The sequence below is a fragment of the Perognathus longimembris genome, chromosome 24 (genome assembly GCF_023159225.1).
Source record: "Perognathus longimembris pacificus isolate PPM17 chromosome 24, ASM2315922v1, whole genome shotgun sequence".
NCBI classification, from domain to species: Eukaryota; Metazoa; Chordata; class Mammalia; order Rodentia; family Heteromyidae; genus Perognathus; species Perognathus longimembris.
In genome coordinates, this window is record NC_063184.1 from 10,591,473 (window position 1) to 10,612,378 (window position 20,906).

At 39.9% G+C, this 20,906-nt stretch overlaps 1 protein-coding gene across 26 annotated transcripts in view; it reads right to left on the reverse strand.

Annotated features, from left to right (window-relative positions):
• Positions 1-20,906, reverse strand: part of Ank2 (ankyrin 2) — a 457,187-nt gene that overhangs the window by 21,372 nt on the left and 414,909 nt on the right. For 21 of the 26 annotated variants that reach the window (XM_048333410.1, XM_048333422.1, XM_048333421.1 and 18 more), the window contains 5 exons: positions 19,600-19,828; positions 15,647-15,772; positions 13,368-13,490; positions 11,879-11,911; positions 10,131-10,152 (listed from right to left, as the gene is read on the reverse strand). In XM_048333410.1, the coding sequence (XP_048189367.1) occupies positions 10,131-10,152; positions 11,879-11,911; positions 13,368-13,490; positions 15,647-15,772; positions 19,600-19,828 (533 nt within the window). Of the gene's footprint in view, positions 1-297; positions 6,475-10,130; positions 10,153-11,878; positions 11,912-13,367; positions 13,491-15,646; positions 15,773-19,599; positions 19,829-20,906 lie in introns of all 26 variants that reach the window. The other 5 variants (XM_048333415.1, XM_048333406.1, XM_048333414.1 and 2 more) reach the window with 2 other exon arrangements.

The following is a 20,906-nucleotide window of genomic DNA, read 5'->3' on the forward strand; positions in this document are numbered from 1 at the left end:
AAACTCAAAGCTTGCATGAACCTTCCGTGCAGCAGCTAAAGAAAGGCAAGGGTCTCCATTGCCTGGTCAGGTTTATGTCTTCCATAAGCATTCTCATTACTCAATCTTGAGATTGTTTTCATGGACAAGAGTATACAGAAAGGCACAAAACACAAAGGGCTTACACAAACACATTAACCACTACAGAAAGCTTAAAGAAAATGAGACACAAATCACCAAAATAAAATAAACATACAAAAAATCTCTATCAAATTTATGACATGCGTAGCACAGGGAATCTCAATGGCTGGCAAATACCTTCAGCATGGTCATGGCCATTGTCATCAGGGATGCGTTCAATCAGAGTCTCAATGGACTCATCCCAAATGGGCCTTGTGTCAAAGATGTCCTCAGGAACTGAATGCTCGCTCTCAACGGCTGGCAGATTTTCAATAACTGAAACTTCCAAGGCACTACTACTTTCATCATCTGAAACTAATTCCTGCTCCCTCTCTGACTGTGTGAGTCTATCCACTAATTTGGAAGCCTCGTCACTAATCTCCTCAAAGAATTCTATGGAATTTCTATAAAGGTCAAAAAAATGCTCCTTACTTTCTTTTGTAGGGCTCATGCCTCCCTTGCAGGAAGCTGTGCTGCTTCTGCTCTTAACTGGCAAACGGGATGCAAACATCTTTGATCTCGAGGCCCCTTCCTCTGAGTCTAACTCAAGTTCCTCTGACCTCTCTCTGCTCTCTGCCTCTGTCTCAATGTAACTTCTGGCTTTCACTGGGCATTTGGTCTTTGAGTCCAAAGGACTAGCATCCGATTCAGATTTGCTTCTGTTATCTGGGGTCCTGCTTGTTCCCTCCCGTCCCTGAGAAGTTACTGTCATCTGCAAAGATGAATCTGAATGTGGGAGCTGCTGCTCCACTCTTTGGATGGACGCTTTGACCGGGATTTTGGACTTTGGTTTTGCTTCATCTTCCTTACTTTCTTCATTCAGACCAGGTGTAGACTCTTCAGAAAATTCACTCTCTTTCTCTGCGGGGAGAGGTGTTGGGTTTGAGGTGAGTGTAGTCCTTGTGGGAATTTTGGATTTGCTTTCGGTTGAAGGCACATTCTCCATGAGGGCTGTGGGGATTTCAATCACTGATTTCTGTTCCTCTGGAGAAGAATCAGGAGACTCATCATCTCTCTCTGAATATACAGACCTAGTGACTGTGGAAAAATCTAAGTGACTTGGTACAGCTGGCTGAAAGGAGTCAGGGCAAGGTATTGGTTTCATACTGGACAAAGGAGGTGCAGCCTCCATTTGCAGGGTGGGGAGGTCCCCTGCCTCTGTACAGTCAGCCTCTTTTGTGGATATCTCAGAGGAAGCTGAAATCTCCACATGGGAGCTAACAAGTGCATCTGAAGCAGGGATTTCCTCCGCCTCCTCACTCTGGTCATCTGGAACTAATTCAGCTTCATCATCCATGGTTTCTTTTGCTTCTGAAAGTGCTAGTGACTCGGCTGATGTTTCCAGCTGTGGGGGCTCAGCCCCAGTAGCCCCTTCGTTCATATCTGCTGGAAGAGTCTCTTCTCCAGCCTCTTGACCAATTTGGAAAAAGTGAAAGTTTTCATCAGCATAAGACCTTTTGGTCATATCAATGGCACCACTGCGAGTCATCTCAAACAACTTCCCTTCCTGAAAGAGGAATGGATTTTGCTCACTTGTTGGGGTCCCTTCTTCAGTTGGGGTCCTGGCAGGAGTGGTATCAGGGGTAGTGCCTTGTGATTGTCTGTCTACCATTAAACCGAAGATCTTTTGTTCTTCTTCTTTCACTCGAGCTTCGAAGGCCTCATCATCTTCACGAATTTCACTCCAGGAATCAGCATCCACATCCGTTTTCGTGATAATGACTTTGCTTATTTGTTCACCAGCGACTTCGGGTGTCTTATCTAGAGTAGGTTCTAGAGACGAGGAGGCCTTATTTGACTGCCCTTCCCACAAGGTACTTTCTTGTTTGGATGGTCCTTCCAGGTTCTGGCTCTTGGAATTACATTGTTCGCTTGAAACAGTCCGATTTGAAGAGCTTATCACTTCTACATCCTCATCAGAGAATGTCACGGTAGCAGAAAACACTTCAGAAGTATGAAAAGTTGTGGAGTAACTCATATCTGTTTGGGTTTTGCTTTCTTCACTAGAGAAAAAAGAGTGGGAGGGAACATTTTCATAAGGGCTTATAATTTGAGGGTCGGCGATTTCATCGGCCTCGGCTAGATCACCTGCTAGAGAAGCCGGGGAAACCCTATCTGTTTGGGTAGTGACAGAAGAGTCTGGAATAGAACAGTTTTTTGATATGTTATCCAAACTTTGGTCAGTTTCTGTGACCCCCACTTTTGTAGTGGAAGAGGTAGAGGGGGTGCCATCATCTAACTTCTCCCCCTCAGATAATGGACAATGAAGCAAAGAAGAGCTTTCCCTGGGGCAATCTAATTGTGGAGATTCTATTCCAGAAACATCATGTTCCCCTCCTCCTGTGTCATTACCCTGTGTGTCTTGGGGAGATGTTGAGTCTTTATGAAAGGCATTATCACCAGACAAACTCTGGTGACCCAAGGAGACAGGTCCTGCTAAGTTGCTAGGACTCGTGGCCTCACACCCATGACCATCACAGATTTCCTCACAAGGCCTCACTGCATCCTCAGGGGAAACTGTAGGTCTCTCCTCAGCTGAATGGGCCTCACTCTCTTTCTCTTCTGAGTGACTTGGCTCTTCCTGAAGCTCCTCGCTCATCTTGAAGGTATATTGCTTGGAAACTATAGGCTGGAACTGAACTTCTTCGGGACTGGAATTGGAGTCGATGCTGGATGGAAGTGGGGAAGGAGGTTGTACTCGAATAACTGGTTCTAACAAAAGGCCTGAGTCCGCACTTTTGTTTAGCTGTGTCAGTTCGGGCTCACTTTCAGAGGAGGAGGAAGCCTTTCTGCTCTCAGAGGTCACCAGAACGGGGACATCCCTTTCGCTCTCCACACCCTCCATCTGTTTGGGTTCCTCCAAGCCTACTGAACAGTCAGCAGAACAGTCACCATCGGGGTCAGAGGATGAGGAAGAGTCCTCTTGCTTGGGTTCTTTTCTATAGTCCCTTTTCTGCTTAGCTTCTTGTTCAAGTTCATCAAACGTCTTAATTTTAGTGACCATTTTGAACATTTCCTCTTCTGGTGTGAACCTCTTTTTCTCTCCATTTTCTGTGTCTTCCTCCTCGGCACACTCCTGAATGGCAGCAGGCTTGGGGGCAGTGGTGGTGTCGGTGGCTTTGGGTGTGACCTCATAGCTCACTTCTTCAGAGCTGGGGGTGTCAGGGGAAAGGGGGCTCTTCCCTGAGCTCTCCATGAGGGATGTCTGCTCAAGACTATCATCCTCAGCACTTCCATCAGGGTCTCGGAGGAGCCGGGACCGCATGGTGGCCACTTCTGTCATGAGTTCTGCTTTGGAAATAGCTGCGGGCAGAGGGAAGTGACTTGGCAGCATGCCTGCCTTGGTCTTTGGTTCAACGGGGCTGCTTTCCAGGGAGTCCCGACAAGGGGATTCCTTCAGAGGACTTGGTTCTAGAGAATCTGGAGTTTTGTGTGAGGAGTTATCTTCTAACACAGGGCTGGCTTCCAGGGAATCTTTGTGGCTGATGGCTAAGGACTCGTCAGCCATGGGGCTGAGGACATCACTGTCTCGGCTAGGGAGGGCAAGTTCTAATCCCTGGGGACTTCTAATGACCCCCTGGGGCTTTGATCCCGTGCCCTGCTCTGTCTCTGTAGAAGCACCAGGCAATGGTGAGGTCTCCATCCCCTCTGAGGTGGTTGTAGATTCTTGAGCTTCACGATTTGCTTGCACCTTGTGAGCTGAACTTTGGGGTGTGAGCTGACCTCCACAGGATGATGCATCCTCAGGGAATGCCTGTAGTACTCTAGCATTGCCAGCACAATTGCCTTCTTGTTGAGGAGACACAGACTGGGAAGCCTCTGGAGAAACTGCCCTGCGAGAACATTCAGAAGAAGGCTCCGAACCCTCAGCCAGCACAGCACCTTGTTCTTCAAAACCATCCACCATGTCTTTGGTTGTGGGATGTTCTTTCTCTGAATGAATTTTGATGGGTATTTCTAGCTTTGGGGTGGTTCCCTTTGTCTCCTCCATTTGTTCCTCACTTTTCTTTAGTGAGAAGGAAAGGCTTTCTGGGCTTGTCTCAGGCGTCTCTGCGAGGCCCTCGTGTTTATAGCTCTCTTCTGAACTAACCTGAGGGGTCCCCTCCATCAGGCTGCCGCAAGGAGAGGGTGCTAGCCCTTCCGGCTTCAGGCCCTCAGCACTGCCCTCCAAAGCACCACTCTGTAAAGAGAGAGCAGGGAGAAGGTCATCTTTCATATAATCTAAGGGGAAGGTGGTGTTAAAAGGACTGGTGAGGACTTGGTCTAATTGCAATTGAGCTTTTTCAGTCTCTTGGCTCAGGCAGAATTGCTGATATTTGTCATTGTTTTCTAACTCTTGCTTAATGACTTCAGAAAAGTCCGTGGAGGTTTTCCTGTTGGGGCTGATCTGGAGATCCATGTCTCCCTGCTCCTCAGCTATCTTTTCTTTGGAGATTTCTGTCTCTGGCTGTTTTTCTTCTTCAGGCGCTGGCTGGACAGGTTCAGGGGTTTTGTGGTTGGCAGCTTTCTCCTTCTCTCCAACAGCTTCTTCTCTCTTCAACCCTAGGGAGATAGCATGGATCTTTCTTCTGGATTCTGGAGTACCGGTTACCAGGAATTTCTGGCCACGTTTGATTGACTCTGTCCTCTGTATGTCTCTTTGGGTTATTGCCTTGTTACTTTCTACCCGACTTTTACCTTTTTCCTGGGACTGCTTTTGTTTTACTGACTTGTGCTCAAAGAGTCCAGTTTTATGTTTCGATGGGTCTTGGCCTGACTGGAAAGCTTTCATCAGCTCTCGAACAGACATAGTTTCCTCAATTCTTTCTGTTTTGGAGGTGGGTGATACAGGCGGCTGCTTTTCTGTTTTCCCAGAGGGTGACACAGGTAGGTGCCTGTCACTTTTCCCAGAGGTTGACGCGGGCGAGTGCTTTTCCGTTCTTCCAGAAGGGGACACAGGCAGGCGTTTTTCTGTTCTCCCAGGTGACACTGGGGGATGTTTCTCTGGTCTACTGGAAGGTGATACAGGGGGCCGTTTGTCTGTTTTCCCTGAAGGTGAAGCTGGCGCATGTCGTTCTGCTTTTGATGACGACACGGGGGAATGTCTTTCTGTTTTTGTTGAAGGTGACCCAGGTGAGTGTTTCTCAGGTTTACTTGGCAACACAGGTGAATGTCTTTCTGGCTTGGCAGAGGGAGATACAGGTGAGTGTTTCTCAGATTTACTGGAGGGTGACACTGGAGTGTGCCTTTCTGGTTTTGCAGAGGAGAGAGAGGAATGCCTTTCTGCTTTAGAGGAGGGCGATGAGGGCACATGCCTGTCAGACTTCAAAGAAGAGGACGAAGCAGGTGGATGTGTCCTGAGAGGGGTCTTTTTGGGAACATCCTCTTTGCCTTTGACTCTGATGGGCAGCTTGCTTCGCCCTTTCTGTTCGTCTTCTACTCGCTTCTGGAGGGCCTTCACTTTGTCCTTGATGGAACCAATGGGAGTTTCTTCTATCAGAGGAGATGTGGCCTTGACCGTGGCCAGAGGTTCAGGGGCTAACCCTGAGTCTTCATCCACTGACTCCTCAGAACTACATTTTTTAAGATCAGGTTTTTCTTCACTGGCTTGTGAACTTTCTTCTTTTGGTTTGGGCTTTTCTTTTAATTTTCTTCTCATGGGCTTCTTGATTCCCAGGCTTGCTTTGACCTGTTTAAGCGTACTCTGTTTATCCCCTGAGGGGGTACCTTTCTTTTCATGATCAGAGCCCTTGCCAGCAGATGGACCCTCAGTAGTCTTCCCTGATGTGTCTTGAACTGACTTTTCCCTAGGAGGTGGCACATATGAATTGAGGTCCTCAGTAAGATAGTTCACCAGCCCAGCTGAGTCTTTCTCTGCTTTCACTTTGGTCTCTTGGCCTATTCTAACTTCTACACAAGGATATTCAGTAATTTCTAAAGGGGCTTTTAGCTTAGCTTCTTCTATTTCCTCCTCACTGACAATCACCCATTCCTCTTCCACTAGTTCTTGCTCAGCCTGAGAACTCTGCCCTCTGCCTTCATCTCTCATGCAGGTTCCACTTCTCAGGATCTCATTTACTTTCTCTAAGTCCTCTTTCACTCTCTCCACAATTTCAAAGGGCTCTCCAGGCTCGTCCTCAGCTGCCTTCTCCAGCTCCTTCACTTTAAGGGAACCTGCCTTATCGGACACATCTGTGGTCAAGATGGCGGTCATTTTGATCAAGTCTTGTTTCATCTCAGAAACTTCCGAGAGCAAGTCCGGACTTGCTAGCACAGGAACTTCATTAACCAGGTGACTTTTCAGCACAGATGTTTCTGTAGATTCTGTCTCATCATCTTTGATGTGAATGAAAAAACATTGAAAGTAAAATGGAAATCAAAAAAGATATTGGCAAATGTAATCAGGACTGAAAGGACACAGTGTCTTTTCCTGTTGTGGTAGGAGGGGCAACAGAATGGACTAGGAATGGTGGTTTCACAAGGTCTCGGGGTACAAAGCAAAGCAAGGCTAACAGAAAAATTAAAAAAAGAAAAAAACTGAAAAGGAAAAATGAGCAGGAAATAACTTGCTTAATTTTCTCACTTGTAGCACATTCACACATACCACAAAACTATCACAAATAATCAAGATACACACACACACACACACATACACAAAAAACACCAAAACAGAGAAAGAACGCAGTGAAATTACACAGAGGTATCTCAAGATTGTTCAATGTTACAGATCAATGTTGGAAAATAAAACCAAAAACAAAACCATGGGGGGAAAATAATAAGAAAAAAATTAAAAGCATTACAAATTGCAGAATGTTGATTTCCTCAGGAGAAAGCCAGTAAGAGCAAACTCAGAATAAGGACCGATCATGTGTGGACAGTTGTAACCCAATAAATTTGGAATTTAAAATGAATATTTCTGCCAATGTACACAGATGATATGATGCATATCTGAGTCAGCTGCAAACTGGCATTTCATCTAAGGGAAATTTACACCTAAATGACACAGTCTTGGACTTAAAGGCATGATAGGTCCTTTCCTTGGAGCAGCCTCCTTGTTTTGACATGTTGATAGACAGACCAAGGAGGGAAAGATAGGAAAGGAAAGGAAAGAAAACCAACAGAAATCACACTTGTGATTCAACAGAGGAGGTGAGTCCAGAGTTAAAAATGTGATGCATGGCAACCCAGATCAAAGACAGTCACACGAGACACACGCACAGTTTATGTAAGCCAAGTTATTTCCATGCAAAGCAAAGGTGGGGTCAAAGTGCTAGGGGGCATGGCCTTGCAGAAAAGAACAGGCAGGAGAATGAGGAAAAATTAGAACAAATAGGTAAGGCATTACTGTGGTGAAGCATATTCAGTTCCCTGTGAGACGACAGAAAATTCTGAATGCAGTGTATTTTTTAATACGTTTTTCCTATCAATTTTATTTTATTTTTTGATTTCTTAAGTTACCTTTAAGTTAAGTAGTTGTACAAAGGAGTTGTGCCACTTAACAAAGTAGTTTATGGATTCTACATATCTTGATCAGTGTCTCCCCTCTCAACTTTGAGGCATGGGTTTGGCATTCTATAATCATGAGAGGAATGGAGGAAAACCTTTAGACTTACTGAAGAGTGACTTTAGGAAAAACATCCCTTCAACAAGCCCTTCTTTGGAGATTATTTGAGAACTATTGAAGGTCATCCAATGGCTGTCTTTAAACTAAAAAAAAAGTAAATCTGCATTTGAAAAGAGTAAAATATTCATAATATCTAGGAGACCTGCATGGAAATCTATGATATTCTGGCAACTTGGTAATGTCTTTCTTCTTCCATTTCTTTTTATAGTAAAGACAGATGACTTTTAATTCCTACTAATTTGTACAAAGAAGCAAAGGAAAAGCCCATGTAAGTAAACATAGTACAAAAAATGTAAACAGATTTGTCCTGAAGTAGAACAAGAGACAGAAAAATCGAATCAGTTTCAAAAAGGAAGGGCTGGAGGTTTAGCTCAGCAGTAGAGTGTCCTCCTAGCAAGTAGGAGGCTCTGAGTTCAAGCCACAGAACCACCACTAATTAATCTATTAATTGATAGAATTAGGGGAAAAGGAATTATTTGAAGGCAAAATAATGTCATTTAAACAAAAGTATCTTCTCTCAAGATAATTTGCATTTGTTGAAAAGATATAGTATGTGAATATATGTAAATATATTAGATAAATTTATATGAATACAAATTTTTCAGCCATATAAACTAGTGAACACACTTACTTTAGTTCTGAGTAATGATGTAGCATAAAGGTAAGTCCCAAATGAAGCCATTTCAGTAATATGTAGTAAGTCACATTGTGTGAAGACTTAAAAAGAAAACTCTACAAGTCATTGCATAGGGCCAATGACCATAGTTATCATGGTTCTGAGTTTTCTCATTTCAGGAGTATTATCCTGAAATGAAGTATATGAAAATGACTATGTTAAAACCAATAAGCATTGAAAATCAAGTTGATTTTTCTGATGCATTTGAAGCATAAAAGGGGGAAATTTATAAAAATTCAACTTCACTTTTCAAAAGAAACCAAGGAGTCAGGGGGAATGGGCCAAAACATTAGAATCTGAATTGATACTCCAAACCTGAGGTGAATTCTAACATAGTTGCTTCTAGATCTGTAAAAATCAGTGCTCCCTAAACTGGTTGAGTGTGGGATGTTTGCACTACTATTATTTAAAATTTGTCCTTTTCATAGTACATTGTGAGTAGCAGTTTCATACAAGAGGTCTTAAGTTTTGTATTCTTAGCACCTCTTACCTTCCTTTCCTCTCCTTCCTTCCCTCCCTCCCTCCTTCCCTTCCTTCCTTCCTTCCTTCCTTCCTTCCTTCCTTCCTTCCTTCCTTCCTTCCTTCCTTCCTTCCTTCCTTCCTTCCTTCCTTCCCTCCCTCCCTCCCTCCCTCCTTCCTTCCTTCCTTCCTTCCTTCTTTCCTTCCTTCCTCTCTCTCCCTCTCCTTCCTTCCCTGCCTTGCCCCTCCCTGCCTCCCTCTCTCCTTCTCTGCCTCCCTCCCTCCCCTGGTGCTCTCTCTCTCTCTCTCTCTCTCTCTCTCTCTCACGTTGTATTGGTACTGGAACTTGAACTCAAGTACGTGAGCTCTTCCTTGACTTTTCTGGTTAAAGCCTGTGCTCTAACACTTGAGCCACACTTGAACTCAAGTCCATGAGTTCTTCCTTGACTTTTCTGGTTAAAGCCTGTGCTCTAACACTTGAGCCACACCTCTGCTGCTGGCTTTTTGCTGGTAAACTAGGCATAAGAATCTCATAGACTTTTCTGCCTAGGCTGGCTTTGAACCATGGTCCTTAGATTTTAGCCTCCTGAAAAGCTAGGATTACAGGTATAAGCTACTTGTACCCAGCTGCTTCTTGTTCTTTTTTTCCAGTAAATGTTCACAGCAGTCTTGTAGATCTCAGCCTAGCCATCAGTTACACTTCACCACAGTAAGAGGTGCAAGGGAAGGATGGGGTGGGAGAGGTAGCTTTAGCTACTAAATATTAAGACAGTATCGCTTTTACAAACGTCTCCTACCAAAACAATACAAAACAAACAAAAACTTTTTCACAGAAGTCACTGTTGCTCAGTGTAAAAAGTGATACTGTCACATCAGTGTTTAAAAAATAATGAGATGAAAATGTTATGCTAACAAATGGACAAAAACGGTAGGGCAGGTTTCTAAACAAGCGGGACAGCAATACCAGGGTTAACAGGAATGTCAAAAGAAAGTGAATGCTTAGATGAATTACGGTTGCATTTTTAAATTGCTAATTAGCTCAGAAATTAGATATATACTTTTATAATTTAACTGGACAAGCTGCTTTTTCTAAATACATATTAATGATTAATACGGATAAAAGTATAATTACTACAGAGGTTAGTAATGGCAACTAGCCTGAGTCTTAATTCATGCTTTAAAAAAATTATTATAGGCAGCTTTTAACACACTCAATTTTATTTAAAATCTTACTTTTTTCTGATGTCATATCGATCTGAAAGAAAACATACATAAATTCAATGTTATAGGTTGCATCTTGACTCGAGCCCCTGATGTGTCTAATGGCTAACTAAAGCACAAGAGTGACAAAACAGGCAAGAGGATGGTCACAGTAACGACTTATCCTGACAACCTCCATGATTCTTACCCCTGCCTTGGAAAAAAATAAGAATAATCTGTTTCCTAGACACTGCAAGTGGAAATACTTTCTAACATGTTACCCTGAGAAGATAAAAGTCACGTTTGACATGAGAAAGTTGGGAAAAGGATGAAATCAGAATTACACAACAATTCATAGAGAAAAGAAAGCAAACGTGCCAGGGAGACACCTTTCCCATATGGGGTTCATTGTCACTCATAATGAGCGAACATTCCAAACCCTAAATTGAATGTGAACTTGATCACTTATGCTGAGCAGTTCCTGAACACTTTCAACAGAAACATCTGACATCTAATGAGAAGACAAATGTGGCAAAACTGGCTTTGGAGGTTTATTGCTTTGGTAGGGAGTTGTATCCGTTTTGTCTTTTCACAGTGGTGGTGACAAGGATGCTCTGTGCAGGAAGGAAACTGAGGATGTAACAAGGGCAGCTGAGGGAAAGAATGGCGTCAACCTTGCCATCAGTGTGTGTGGGGGGAGGGGTTGTAGGCAGAATACCAAGTGGGCAGAACAACAAGAAAAAAACATGAGGAAAGGAAGAGATTCAAGTCAATCCTCTGACCTAAGGCCTCATGTTTTAAACTGGTGGGGATAGAATATATATCCTATCTTTCTTTACATTCTTATATTTCAAATGTACCAGAGTAACACTTAAAAGAAAGAAAAGTAATATCTTCAAAACTACATGAAAGTATGTTTCATTCTTGGAAATAGGAATAGATACATATATGAGGATTTCCAGATGATTATTTTTGTTTCTGTTGTAATATTTGGGCATCTTGAAATCTTTACATGGGAGAAAACACATATTTGCTTTCAGTATGGAAAGAGATATCATTCAAATTTATTCAAGGAAATCCCTTAGGGACTTGTTTTCTTCATCTTTGGTGAGGCAGTTATGTGGAGGACTTAGAAAAGACACTTCTTGATAGTGTATGATTTGTTGTTAATACAGTTCTGCATTGGAATATTAGTGCAGCCTTAAGGATATTTTTGGCTTCTGGGACTCTCAAACTTGTTTGATATTTGGACTACATTACATTTCTAAAAATTACTGAGGATATTTTACTTATTACTAATTCCATAGATCATGTAATACACATCAATAAAGGCATGCACTATAAATTACAGCTGAAACAATGCTAGACCCCAAGAACACACAAGCACTATGCCATTACTTGCGAGAAGGATGATGTCATGGTACACTAACTCCCACTGGACTGTGGAAGAGTATAGAAGTTAAGATGGCAAAACCACCACTTCGAAAAGAGTTTTGACCTTCAGGCACCTCCAGACTTACTTTGAGAGTGTTGAAATAGTGATTCAGTAGTGGTGGGGAGATATATATTATTGCATAGAAAAAGAGCTAAGATTTACAAGGGAGCTACTCTAAAGTCAATCCACAGGATGATAAAACATCTCCTGGAGGTTAAGTAAAATTTTGCCCCTTCAGTTACTAGAAACAGCTGTCTATTCTTTCTATAGACACAGGTTAACTGGATGCTCTGAGCAGTTATTGCGATGACACAGCTATTAACAAATGACAGGATCATTAAGTTACCTCTTCCTCCTGCTCTTGATCTGACTCTGATTCCTTGCCGCCCCAAGATGCCATGCAAGACAGAAAAAAAGAGAGAAGGGAGAGTAGAGTGTTTAGAAAAAAAGGAGAGTAAATACATTGCAAACAAACATTGATAGGCAAGCACACGGTCAGCACTCTCTGATATTTTTTCCAAGTTTAGAAAAGGCAGGCAAGAAATTTTAAAACAGATTGATGAAAGCCTACCCACTCAGCAGACAAATGATCCAGAATTTAAAAATTTACTGATTTCACTTGCTAGGTTACAATCACCTTCAAGTTTGACACTTAATAGGTTGCTGGCATTTGACAACACCAGTAGTGATAATGATCTCTCAGTCATTGCAGGCACTGATTGACTGTAAAGGTCAAAAACTACAAGTAAACAAATGATGAAACATTTCCAAAACTCAGATGGGAAGTATGAGTTTTATTAGAATAAGGATTTGCTAAACTCTAAGGTATACCTTAAATATGTAATATTGAGCATTTTGCTTCTTTTTGGTTTGGGTTACTCAATAGAAAATAGTCCTTGACCTTTCCCTTAGTAACTATGTTTGACATGTCTTGCAAGAAAATGTACAGTAAAGTAAATGTTTTCTTTTACAGCACATTTAAAGCTCACTGAAATTAGTCGAAGCCTATTCGTGTCTTCATATCACTTAGTTGGCCTACATGTGTTTATTTATTTTTCTCATTTGGCATTCTTCCTCTGACTCCAGTAATTCCTAATATCATGAACTCCAAAGGATGTCCTGCATCTAGAGTACAAACAGGAAGTTACCCACATAATTAATTCTGAATTAAATTTTATTTAATATTCTAAATTTCACTAAATTTATTTAATATAATGTTAACCTAATCAGAGTGTCAAGGCGTTGTATAACTGGGTGATATATGAGGACAAAGCAATGTCTAATTGGCACACTTCAGGTTAGAAATTAGTGAACTTTCAGTAGTTCTTTAAATGCATTTCTTGTAAAATCAGGATGTTTTCTACAATGATCATATTAAAAATGAAGGAACTTTAAAGAATTCTAAAACAGGATAAGTTGCAAGGTGAACAGATACTTTTAACAGAAAGAAGAAACAGACTGACAACTAATAGCATCAACTAACAGACTAATATTTTGATAGAGTATGAATTAATAGTGCATTCTCATTAGAGCACGTAAAACAATAATAGAGACAAGGCCAGTTATTTGATCTCATAAAAAAGGCTGAGGAGTAGTTATTACTTTTAAAAGGTACTTCAAAAATGATTAAAAAAAATCCTAGCCCCCCTCTTTCCCTTCCATATCCTATATATTAATTGATTTCCCAACAAAATTCACTTATTCTATATAAGATGGATTTTCCTTATCTGAGTGGAAAAGTTTACATTTTTTGCTTACATTTAGTGGCTTTGTTCTTGTTCTGTTAAAGAATTTGAGCAACTGTATGCATAATATTACAGCAAACTTTACAATACCTTTGTATAAATTGGAAGGGTGATGTTTAAGTTGCAAATAGCTTGGTGCACCAGACCTCTTGTGGATTTTGGTTCCTTCATAAATGATAGTCGCCCGCAAGGTTCCTGAGTTGTGTCACGCACCTTGAGCAAGAAAGCCATACATCAGTCAGCTACATTTGGCATGCACCAATTAGGAGGTATTTAGAGGGGAAATTAGGAGGTATTTAAAGGGGAAAATAAAATTCCATGTGATAATGCCTGGTAAATAAATTCACAGGTCTTCCTTTTTCTTATCATTTACATTGACTTTTAGAATGTCATTCAACTGTTTTAGCTTTAGTGAAACATGACTGATGAAAGTTGTACATGTATAAGGGTCATAATACAGTGTTTGGACTTGTTTCTACACTGTGAAATGATTACTCTAACCTAGCTAATTAGTATGCTGATTGCCTCATAATTGTCCTCCCTTCTTCTGTGTGATTGAGGATACCTGAGGGGCTGGGGATTTGGCCTAGTGGCAAGAGTGCTTGCCTCGTATACATGAGGCCCTGGGTTCAATTCCCCATACACCACATATACAGAAAATGGCCAGAAGTGGTGCTGTGGCTCAAGTGGCAGAGTGCTAGCCTTGAGCAAAAGGAAGCCAGGGGCAGTGCTCAGGCCCTGAGTCCAAGGCCCAGGACTGGCCAAAAAAAAAAGAGGATACCTGAGATCTCTCTTCCCAAATTTCAAATATATAATAGATTTTTCTTTCCTTGGTCAGTCATGGAGCTTGAACGCAGGGCCTAGGTGCTTCCCCTGAGCTTTTTTAGCTCAAGGCAAGTGCTCAACCACTTTGCACCATTTTAGGGTTTCATATGGTTAACTGGAGATAAGAGACTTAGACTTTCCTGCCCAGGCTAGCTTTGAACCTTTGATCCTCATATCTCAGCCTCCTGAGCAGCTAGGATTAGAGACATGAGCCACCAGCACCTGGTATACACTAGATTATTATTATCTACAGTTATCACATGCTGCATTAGATTGACAGAATTTATTCAACTTAAACATGTGTAATGTAAAATGTGCATTATGTGAAATATACATAATGTAAATTTACCCTTTTCAGTAATAGTTCAGTGGCATGAAATACATTTATGAAATTGTATAATCATCACCCTCTCCAGAATTTCCCATTTCTCCAAACTAAAATTGTACTTCTTATAGAAAAACTTATTTCACCCATTCCTTATAACTGCTATTTTCTGTCTCTGGGAATTTGTCTATTTAGGTTCCTGTATAAGTGGACTCAGACACGCTCTTATTTTAATTAGTATAATAATTTCCAGGTTCATCCTTATTGCAATATCAGAATTTCATTCTTTGTCTTAACATGGTAAAATATTACAGGAACTGGAAACAGAACAAAACAGAATGACTATTTCCCTTTGATTTTATGAATGGCACAATCAGACATTTTTATGAACTTATTCACATACTCTAAAGAGAAATTGGAATTTGTATATAGAATGGCTGAATCTCTAACTGGGACTGGTACTCCTAAACAGAGGCAAAAAAATTAATGGTGCATTAATGTGTCTCAACAAGATCTGATGGATACTTTTTGAGATATATCAAGTCTGTATCTCTACCAGGCTTATATCTCATTAGACTATATGAAATTGTTGGCCTCTTGAAGGGTATTGTTGAAAAATGTTGTCAGAACTCTTTTAGCCTCTACATTTGTGAAGTTTACATATTTTTTAAAACTAAGCATAATAAAAGTTATATTAATTTTTTTTTTTTTTTTGCCAGTCCTGGGCCTTGGACTCAGGGTCTGAGCACTGTCCCTGGCTTCTTTTTGCTCAAGGCTAGCACTCTGCCACTTGAGCCACAGAGCCACTTCTGGCCATTTTCTGTATATGTGGTGCTGGGGAATCGAACCCAGGGCTTCATGTATAGGAGGCAAGCGCTCTTGCCACTAGGCCATATCCCCAGCCCTATTAATATTTTTAAAAGATATGAAAGTTGACTTCCCTTCAAGTTTGGAAAGAGTGGTCAGCATTTCTAACTAATGGAGTGGTCATATTTTGTCTTTATTCTCCTCCTTATAAACAGTCTATAATAAAAATTTAGGTTAACACTGAGCTTCAAAATTAAAAGATGTTTTGTTTTCCAGGACTGTAACATTTTACAGACTTAGTAAAAATAAAATTGGAAATTAATTAAAAGTACATGTTCTTCACTAAAAAAGGAAAGTAAATCCTGCCTTGATCTCGAATAAAATGCATGACAACATTCTAGGCATACATCACCTTGACAAAGAGAGGAAGCCTATTTTCTTTGAAGGCAAAAAAACTGAATATATGGTGTTGGCCGCTCTTGGTTAGTGGCACTAGGTTGCCAAAACAGTCAACGTAGATAGGTTTTCCTTCTAGTACCTAAGCAAAAATGGAGAAAAAAATGACAGAATAAATTACTTACAACTATAACTTGTCATTTACACAAAGATTTACTACTACTACTTAAAAATTTTACTTCTTAAAAAATATATATGGGTCTTAATGTAGCTAATTTGCATGTATGAAAATAGAACAATGAGCCCTTCTGAATTGTTTTATGAAGGGAGAATAAAATGGGGGGAAGAGGGATGATGAAGGGATGAGGTTTATCCAGATTCATTGCTTGCATGCATGGAAATGTCATATTGAAGCCCCTTTTGTACAACTACTATATGCTAATAAATACATTTAGACACACACATATACACACAGATAAAAATATTTATGTTTCCAATGGACTTTTTGTCTTATGTATAAAACAAAGCATCTATCAGAATTCTCTTTTTTATTTTTCACTAGTAGTAAGAATCTTCAAATTCATGGTAGCATTTAATGTCCTTCCCTTCCCTTCCTTCCTCTCTCTCTCTCTCTCTCTCTCTCTCTCTCTCTCTCTCTCTCTCTCTCTCTCTCTCTCTCTCTCTCTCTCTTTCTTCCTTTCTTTGCCAGTCCTGGGGCTTGGAATCAGGGCCTAAGCCCTGTCCCTGGCTTCTTTTTGCTCAAGGCTAGCACTCTACCATTTGAGCCACAGTGCCACTTCTGGCTTTTTCTGTTTATGTGGTGCTAAGGAATCAAACCCCAGGAATTCATGCATGCAAGGCAAGCACTCTACCACTAAGCCATATTCCCAGCCCAAATGTCCTCATTTCTAATACTCCACGTGTTACCACACATTACACCACAAAAATCTATATGTGTAATTCCTCAGTGCAAACTTACAATGGAGTAACTTTTGACATAATGTGTCAGATGATTAGACTATGATATCCAAAGACTTACACTGATAAACATTTCTTTTAAAAAAGTAATGTATAATAAAACATTAAATATTCTTCAATATTTGTACAAATGGAAGTGCTTCCTGGGCCATTGTTCCTATTGTTTAATTTTTAAAAATGAAAAAGAGAAAAAAAGCAACCAAGAAACCTGAGACATCTAAACAGGATTGTTACCAACATATTTTGAGTTCATCAGCAACACACGGTGTTTATCTAAATAATTTCTTTTGTCAGCAGTAGAGGTTGAGCTTGAAGACTTGTGCTTGCTAAGCAACCTCTCCACCATCTCTACCACTTGAGCCATCCCCCAAGCCCTCCTAATTATCTTTTTTTTTTCAAGATATCCCTTGGTTTTATTTTAACTTAACCCTGTAAATACTTCACAAAAATACACATACATACACAGAAGCAAATAAAACTATACAGTCAAAGTAAATATCCATGAAATAATAACAAGTAGAAGTTCAAGGATGGATAAGTTAAGTGATTGATGAGGTTGTTTAATGAGAGGGATACACACACACACACACAAAAAGTCTGACGTAGAATTAACGAAAGCATTGTATGTTTTTTACATAAAAGAAATTGGCAATGTAGAAAAAGGCTGAAAAGGTAACATACAGTGATCAATACAAAGACCAATAATATTTATTGAATTCAGACTTATTTACTGTTGTAAACATTTAACAAAAAGCATTATGAGATCTAAATACAGACTTTGACAATTCAACAAAGTAAGTGGTATGTTCAAAAATAAAGCTGATGAACAATAGATCCATTCTGTATATTTTAACAGTTCCAGAAAAAGTAGCACAGTATTTTTTAAAAAGTATACAGCAAAAATTGTTCCTATTAGAATGGCAAATTCTGGGAACTGTAAATACAAATAAAGTCATTGAACAGTCAAATGGTCATATTCTTAATCAGGAAGAAGATGTAGTAATGACAGTCTGTAATCCAGTTATTTTCAGCTGTTAATAGAGAATGCTTTTCCTTGACAGTTGATTTCATGGTTCTTTTTCGAAGAGACAGCAAAACTTTGGCAATTGGATGTATTGAAAATATATTTTCATAGTTCAAGACAAAAGTGTAGCTTTTTTTTCATTTTTTTGTGAAAGTTAATCTGTACATCAAGGCTCAGAGTTTAGCAAAGATTCCATGTGGAAAAAGTGCAAATATCCTGCACAGATAGCTTACAAAGTTGCTGGTACACTATTTACCAGCAGTATCTTGGGTTTTGTTTGCATAGCTCACACATCACTGGAATGTGAAAAGGTGTGCTATTTTTTGGCAAGAGCAAAGGAAATATTATGCTGACGTGAATTACAATGTAGGGCATGCTGAATCTATGCAGGACACCAGGATGAAGGCTGCTACCTGACATCATTTGTTTTTGTATACTGGTTTTGTTTTCGTTGAAGCACTTCTGTTATAGCCAGGAGCTTTTTCAGTACATGCTGCTGTCCATCACGTTCATTACTAAGTGTTTGAAGTTCATCTGAATGAGCCACACAAATCTCATGCAGTGCTGCTAAATCACATGACAAGTCAGTTCTAGAATGTTCTGTATTGTCCAGAAGTTCAGATACATTCCCAAGTTCATCTAAAAACATGATCATTCGATATTTGTTACTTTTGATAAATGGATTGACACTTTCCATGTAAGGCTCCTTAGCTCCAAATTCAACAAGATTTGCTAAATTCTGTACAGATTTAACCACTAGTATCAGTGTTCTTGCAGCAATAGGAGATGGGGAATCTGAGATGATATTAAACATCTGTGGATTCAGGATGGCAGGGCAAATAAGCTGAAGAAAAACAAAACCACTAACAACTCTTGTTCTCATGGTGGTATTTGTCCAGATGTTTACAGATTTCTGTAAACACCCATAAATATATCTCAGAGTCGGTGGAAGTATTTCTGAAGCCATGAATATTTTCTCAATAAGCTCTGAAAGTATGTTCAGTAAGTGTGCTAAATTAGTGTTTACATTTTCATTTTTTTTCTAACTTCAATGGACTTAACTCACAAGACTGTTTACTTTAAGATGGAGTCTTTCAAAGCATGATGAACAAATTGTATGGTGATGGCTTTCATGTACTGCTCCATCAAGGTGCTTGAGAGTGTTGTAGCTCGAAATAGGGTAGTGGCTTCATCTTCTATGCTTATTTCTCTGTCATTTAGTGTACATAACAACAATGATTCAATCTTTTCATGAAGAAAAATCCTCAGTAGGATGTTAGCCAGTAGTGTTCGGTCTTGTCCACATACGTGTGATAAGGCATATACTACACGAAGTTCCTTTTGCAGTATAAGCTCCTTAAATTCACTGTACTCTTCTTCTGGCATAATTTTTTCCATAGAATATCGTGCTCGAATACGCAGGGATCCTGGTTCAATACCTTTTAATGGTATATGAGAGCTGAGCAGAAACCATTCATCTGTGGCATGCCCTTTCTATAACCGGCTCAACTGGCACCACATAAATAAGATATCAGGGTCTTTGCTTTTCTTTGTTTTATTACTAAGAGTGATTTCAAATCTATTGATGTCAGGAGGAAGATCATCAAATACAAACTCTTCTGACGGGTCCAATGAAAATATTCAGTGATTTAAAATATGTCCAACACCAAATAACCAATTTATGATGGTAGGCAGGTATTATAACAGCATTGGAGACCTCCTATTTATCTTTATAGAAATCTTTTATCTTCTCCTGTTAATGGAGATCAACCCTGTTGGACAAGCCTAAATGGGTCAAAAATGACTGATTTGAGACTGATTTTGCACTGATTTGGGTCCTTTAAGCTGATACAGGTGTAGAATATTCTTTTCTTCTTCTTTATATTCTATGTATTATACTCTATTTGAAACATAATCCAATAATAAAGGTGTGACAGTACAGCATACGTATATTTTTGATACAGTACCTCTACATCCCTGCTCCTGGCCACCTCGGAGAAGTTTTCTTGTTGTTCAAGGGTCTTGTCCACCTTATCATCAGTCATGCAGAAACATCTCAACCTGGCTTCAATGGGGTCATGGGATTTGGCAAACACTACAAATTTGGCCATATAAGGTACACAAATAATTTCTCTATATACTTGTGATGCAAAAGTAACAGATTCTTGGATCTGTCGACAATCAATCAGCCAGAACCTATGAAAGGAAAGGAAAGCAATTATCTAATGTTTAAAGTATATCCCTTGAAAACACATCTGATCAACATAGTCATCAATGTTTCCTAGAGTTTCTTAGGAAAAGAAGGAACTGAAAGAGGGAGATAATGTCCCAAAGGTGAAGAAAAAGGAAAGAAGGAGGAAGGGGTAAAAGGAGAGGAAGCAAATGAAGCACTGAGGTAGAAGAGAGCAAAGAGAAGAGAGAAAAAAGATACCAGGTTTGTAAGACAAAGGACTGTTACATTTGTGTTTTTCTTCCTTAAAAATTCTTGTTTATGTTCCATTTTCTGTAAAGATCAGTGGTGCAAGCCCACCATGGGAGACTCTGATACTTGTGAATGAATCTCTATTGTTTTCCCTGCTTCTTCTTTTACATTTTGTTGTTGTGGTGGTGGTAGTGGTGGTGGTACTGGGGCTTGAATTCAGGGCCTACACATTGTCCCTTAGCTTTACCACTCAGGGATGATGCTCTATCACTTGAGCCACAGGTCCAATTCTGGCTTTTTGGTAGCTAACTGGAGGCAAGAGTCTCATGGACTTTCCTTGCCTGGAATGGCTTTGACCTTGATCCTCAGGTCTCAGCCTCCTGAGTAGCTAGGATTATAGAAGTGAGCCTCCAGTACCTGAGGCTTCTACTTTTAATTTCATGTCCTGAAGCTTTCTCACTGTAAGTGCTCAGCTTTTCCTATAGCCTTGTTCTTTCCCAAGGACCTCTTCAGTCCTCAAGATTATATCAACTCTACCATTTTAAATATCTTCTCTAGAATTTTCAGGTAGTGCTGAGAATTATTGGCTTCAGAATTTATGATTTCCAGACTCTGTGAATCTATGATGATGTTTGGAAGTTTGTGTTTGAATGTCATTTTTCGTAGCACAGTAATGTTATTAAACATTTGCAAACTCTCATAGCTTCACCTTGACAACAGGCTCTAAAAAAGATAACTTCATGGAAATAATGAGATCCACAGATGGAAATTTTTTTCCAATTTTCCATTTATATACTTCCAAAGATGTATTCTATATCTTCCATTAAATATTTCCCAATGATTATTCTCTTA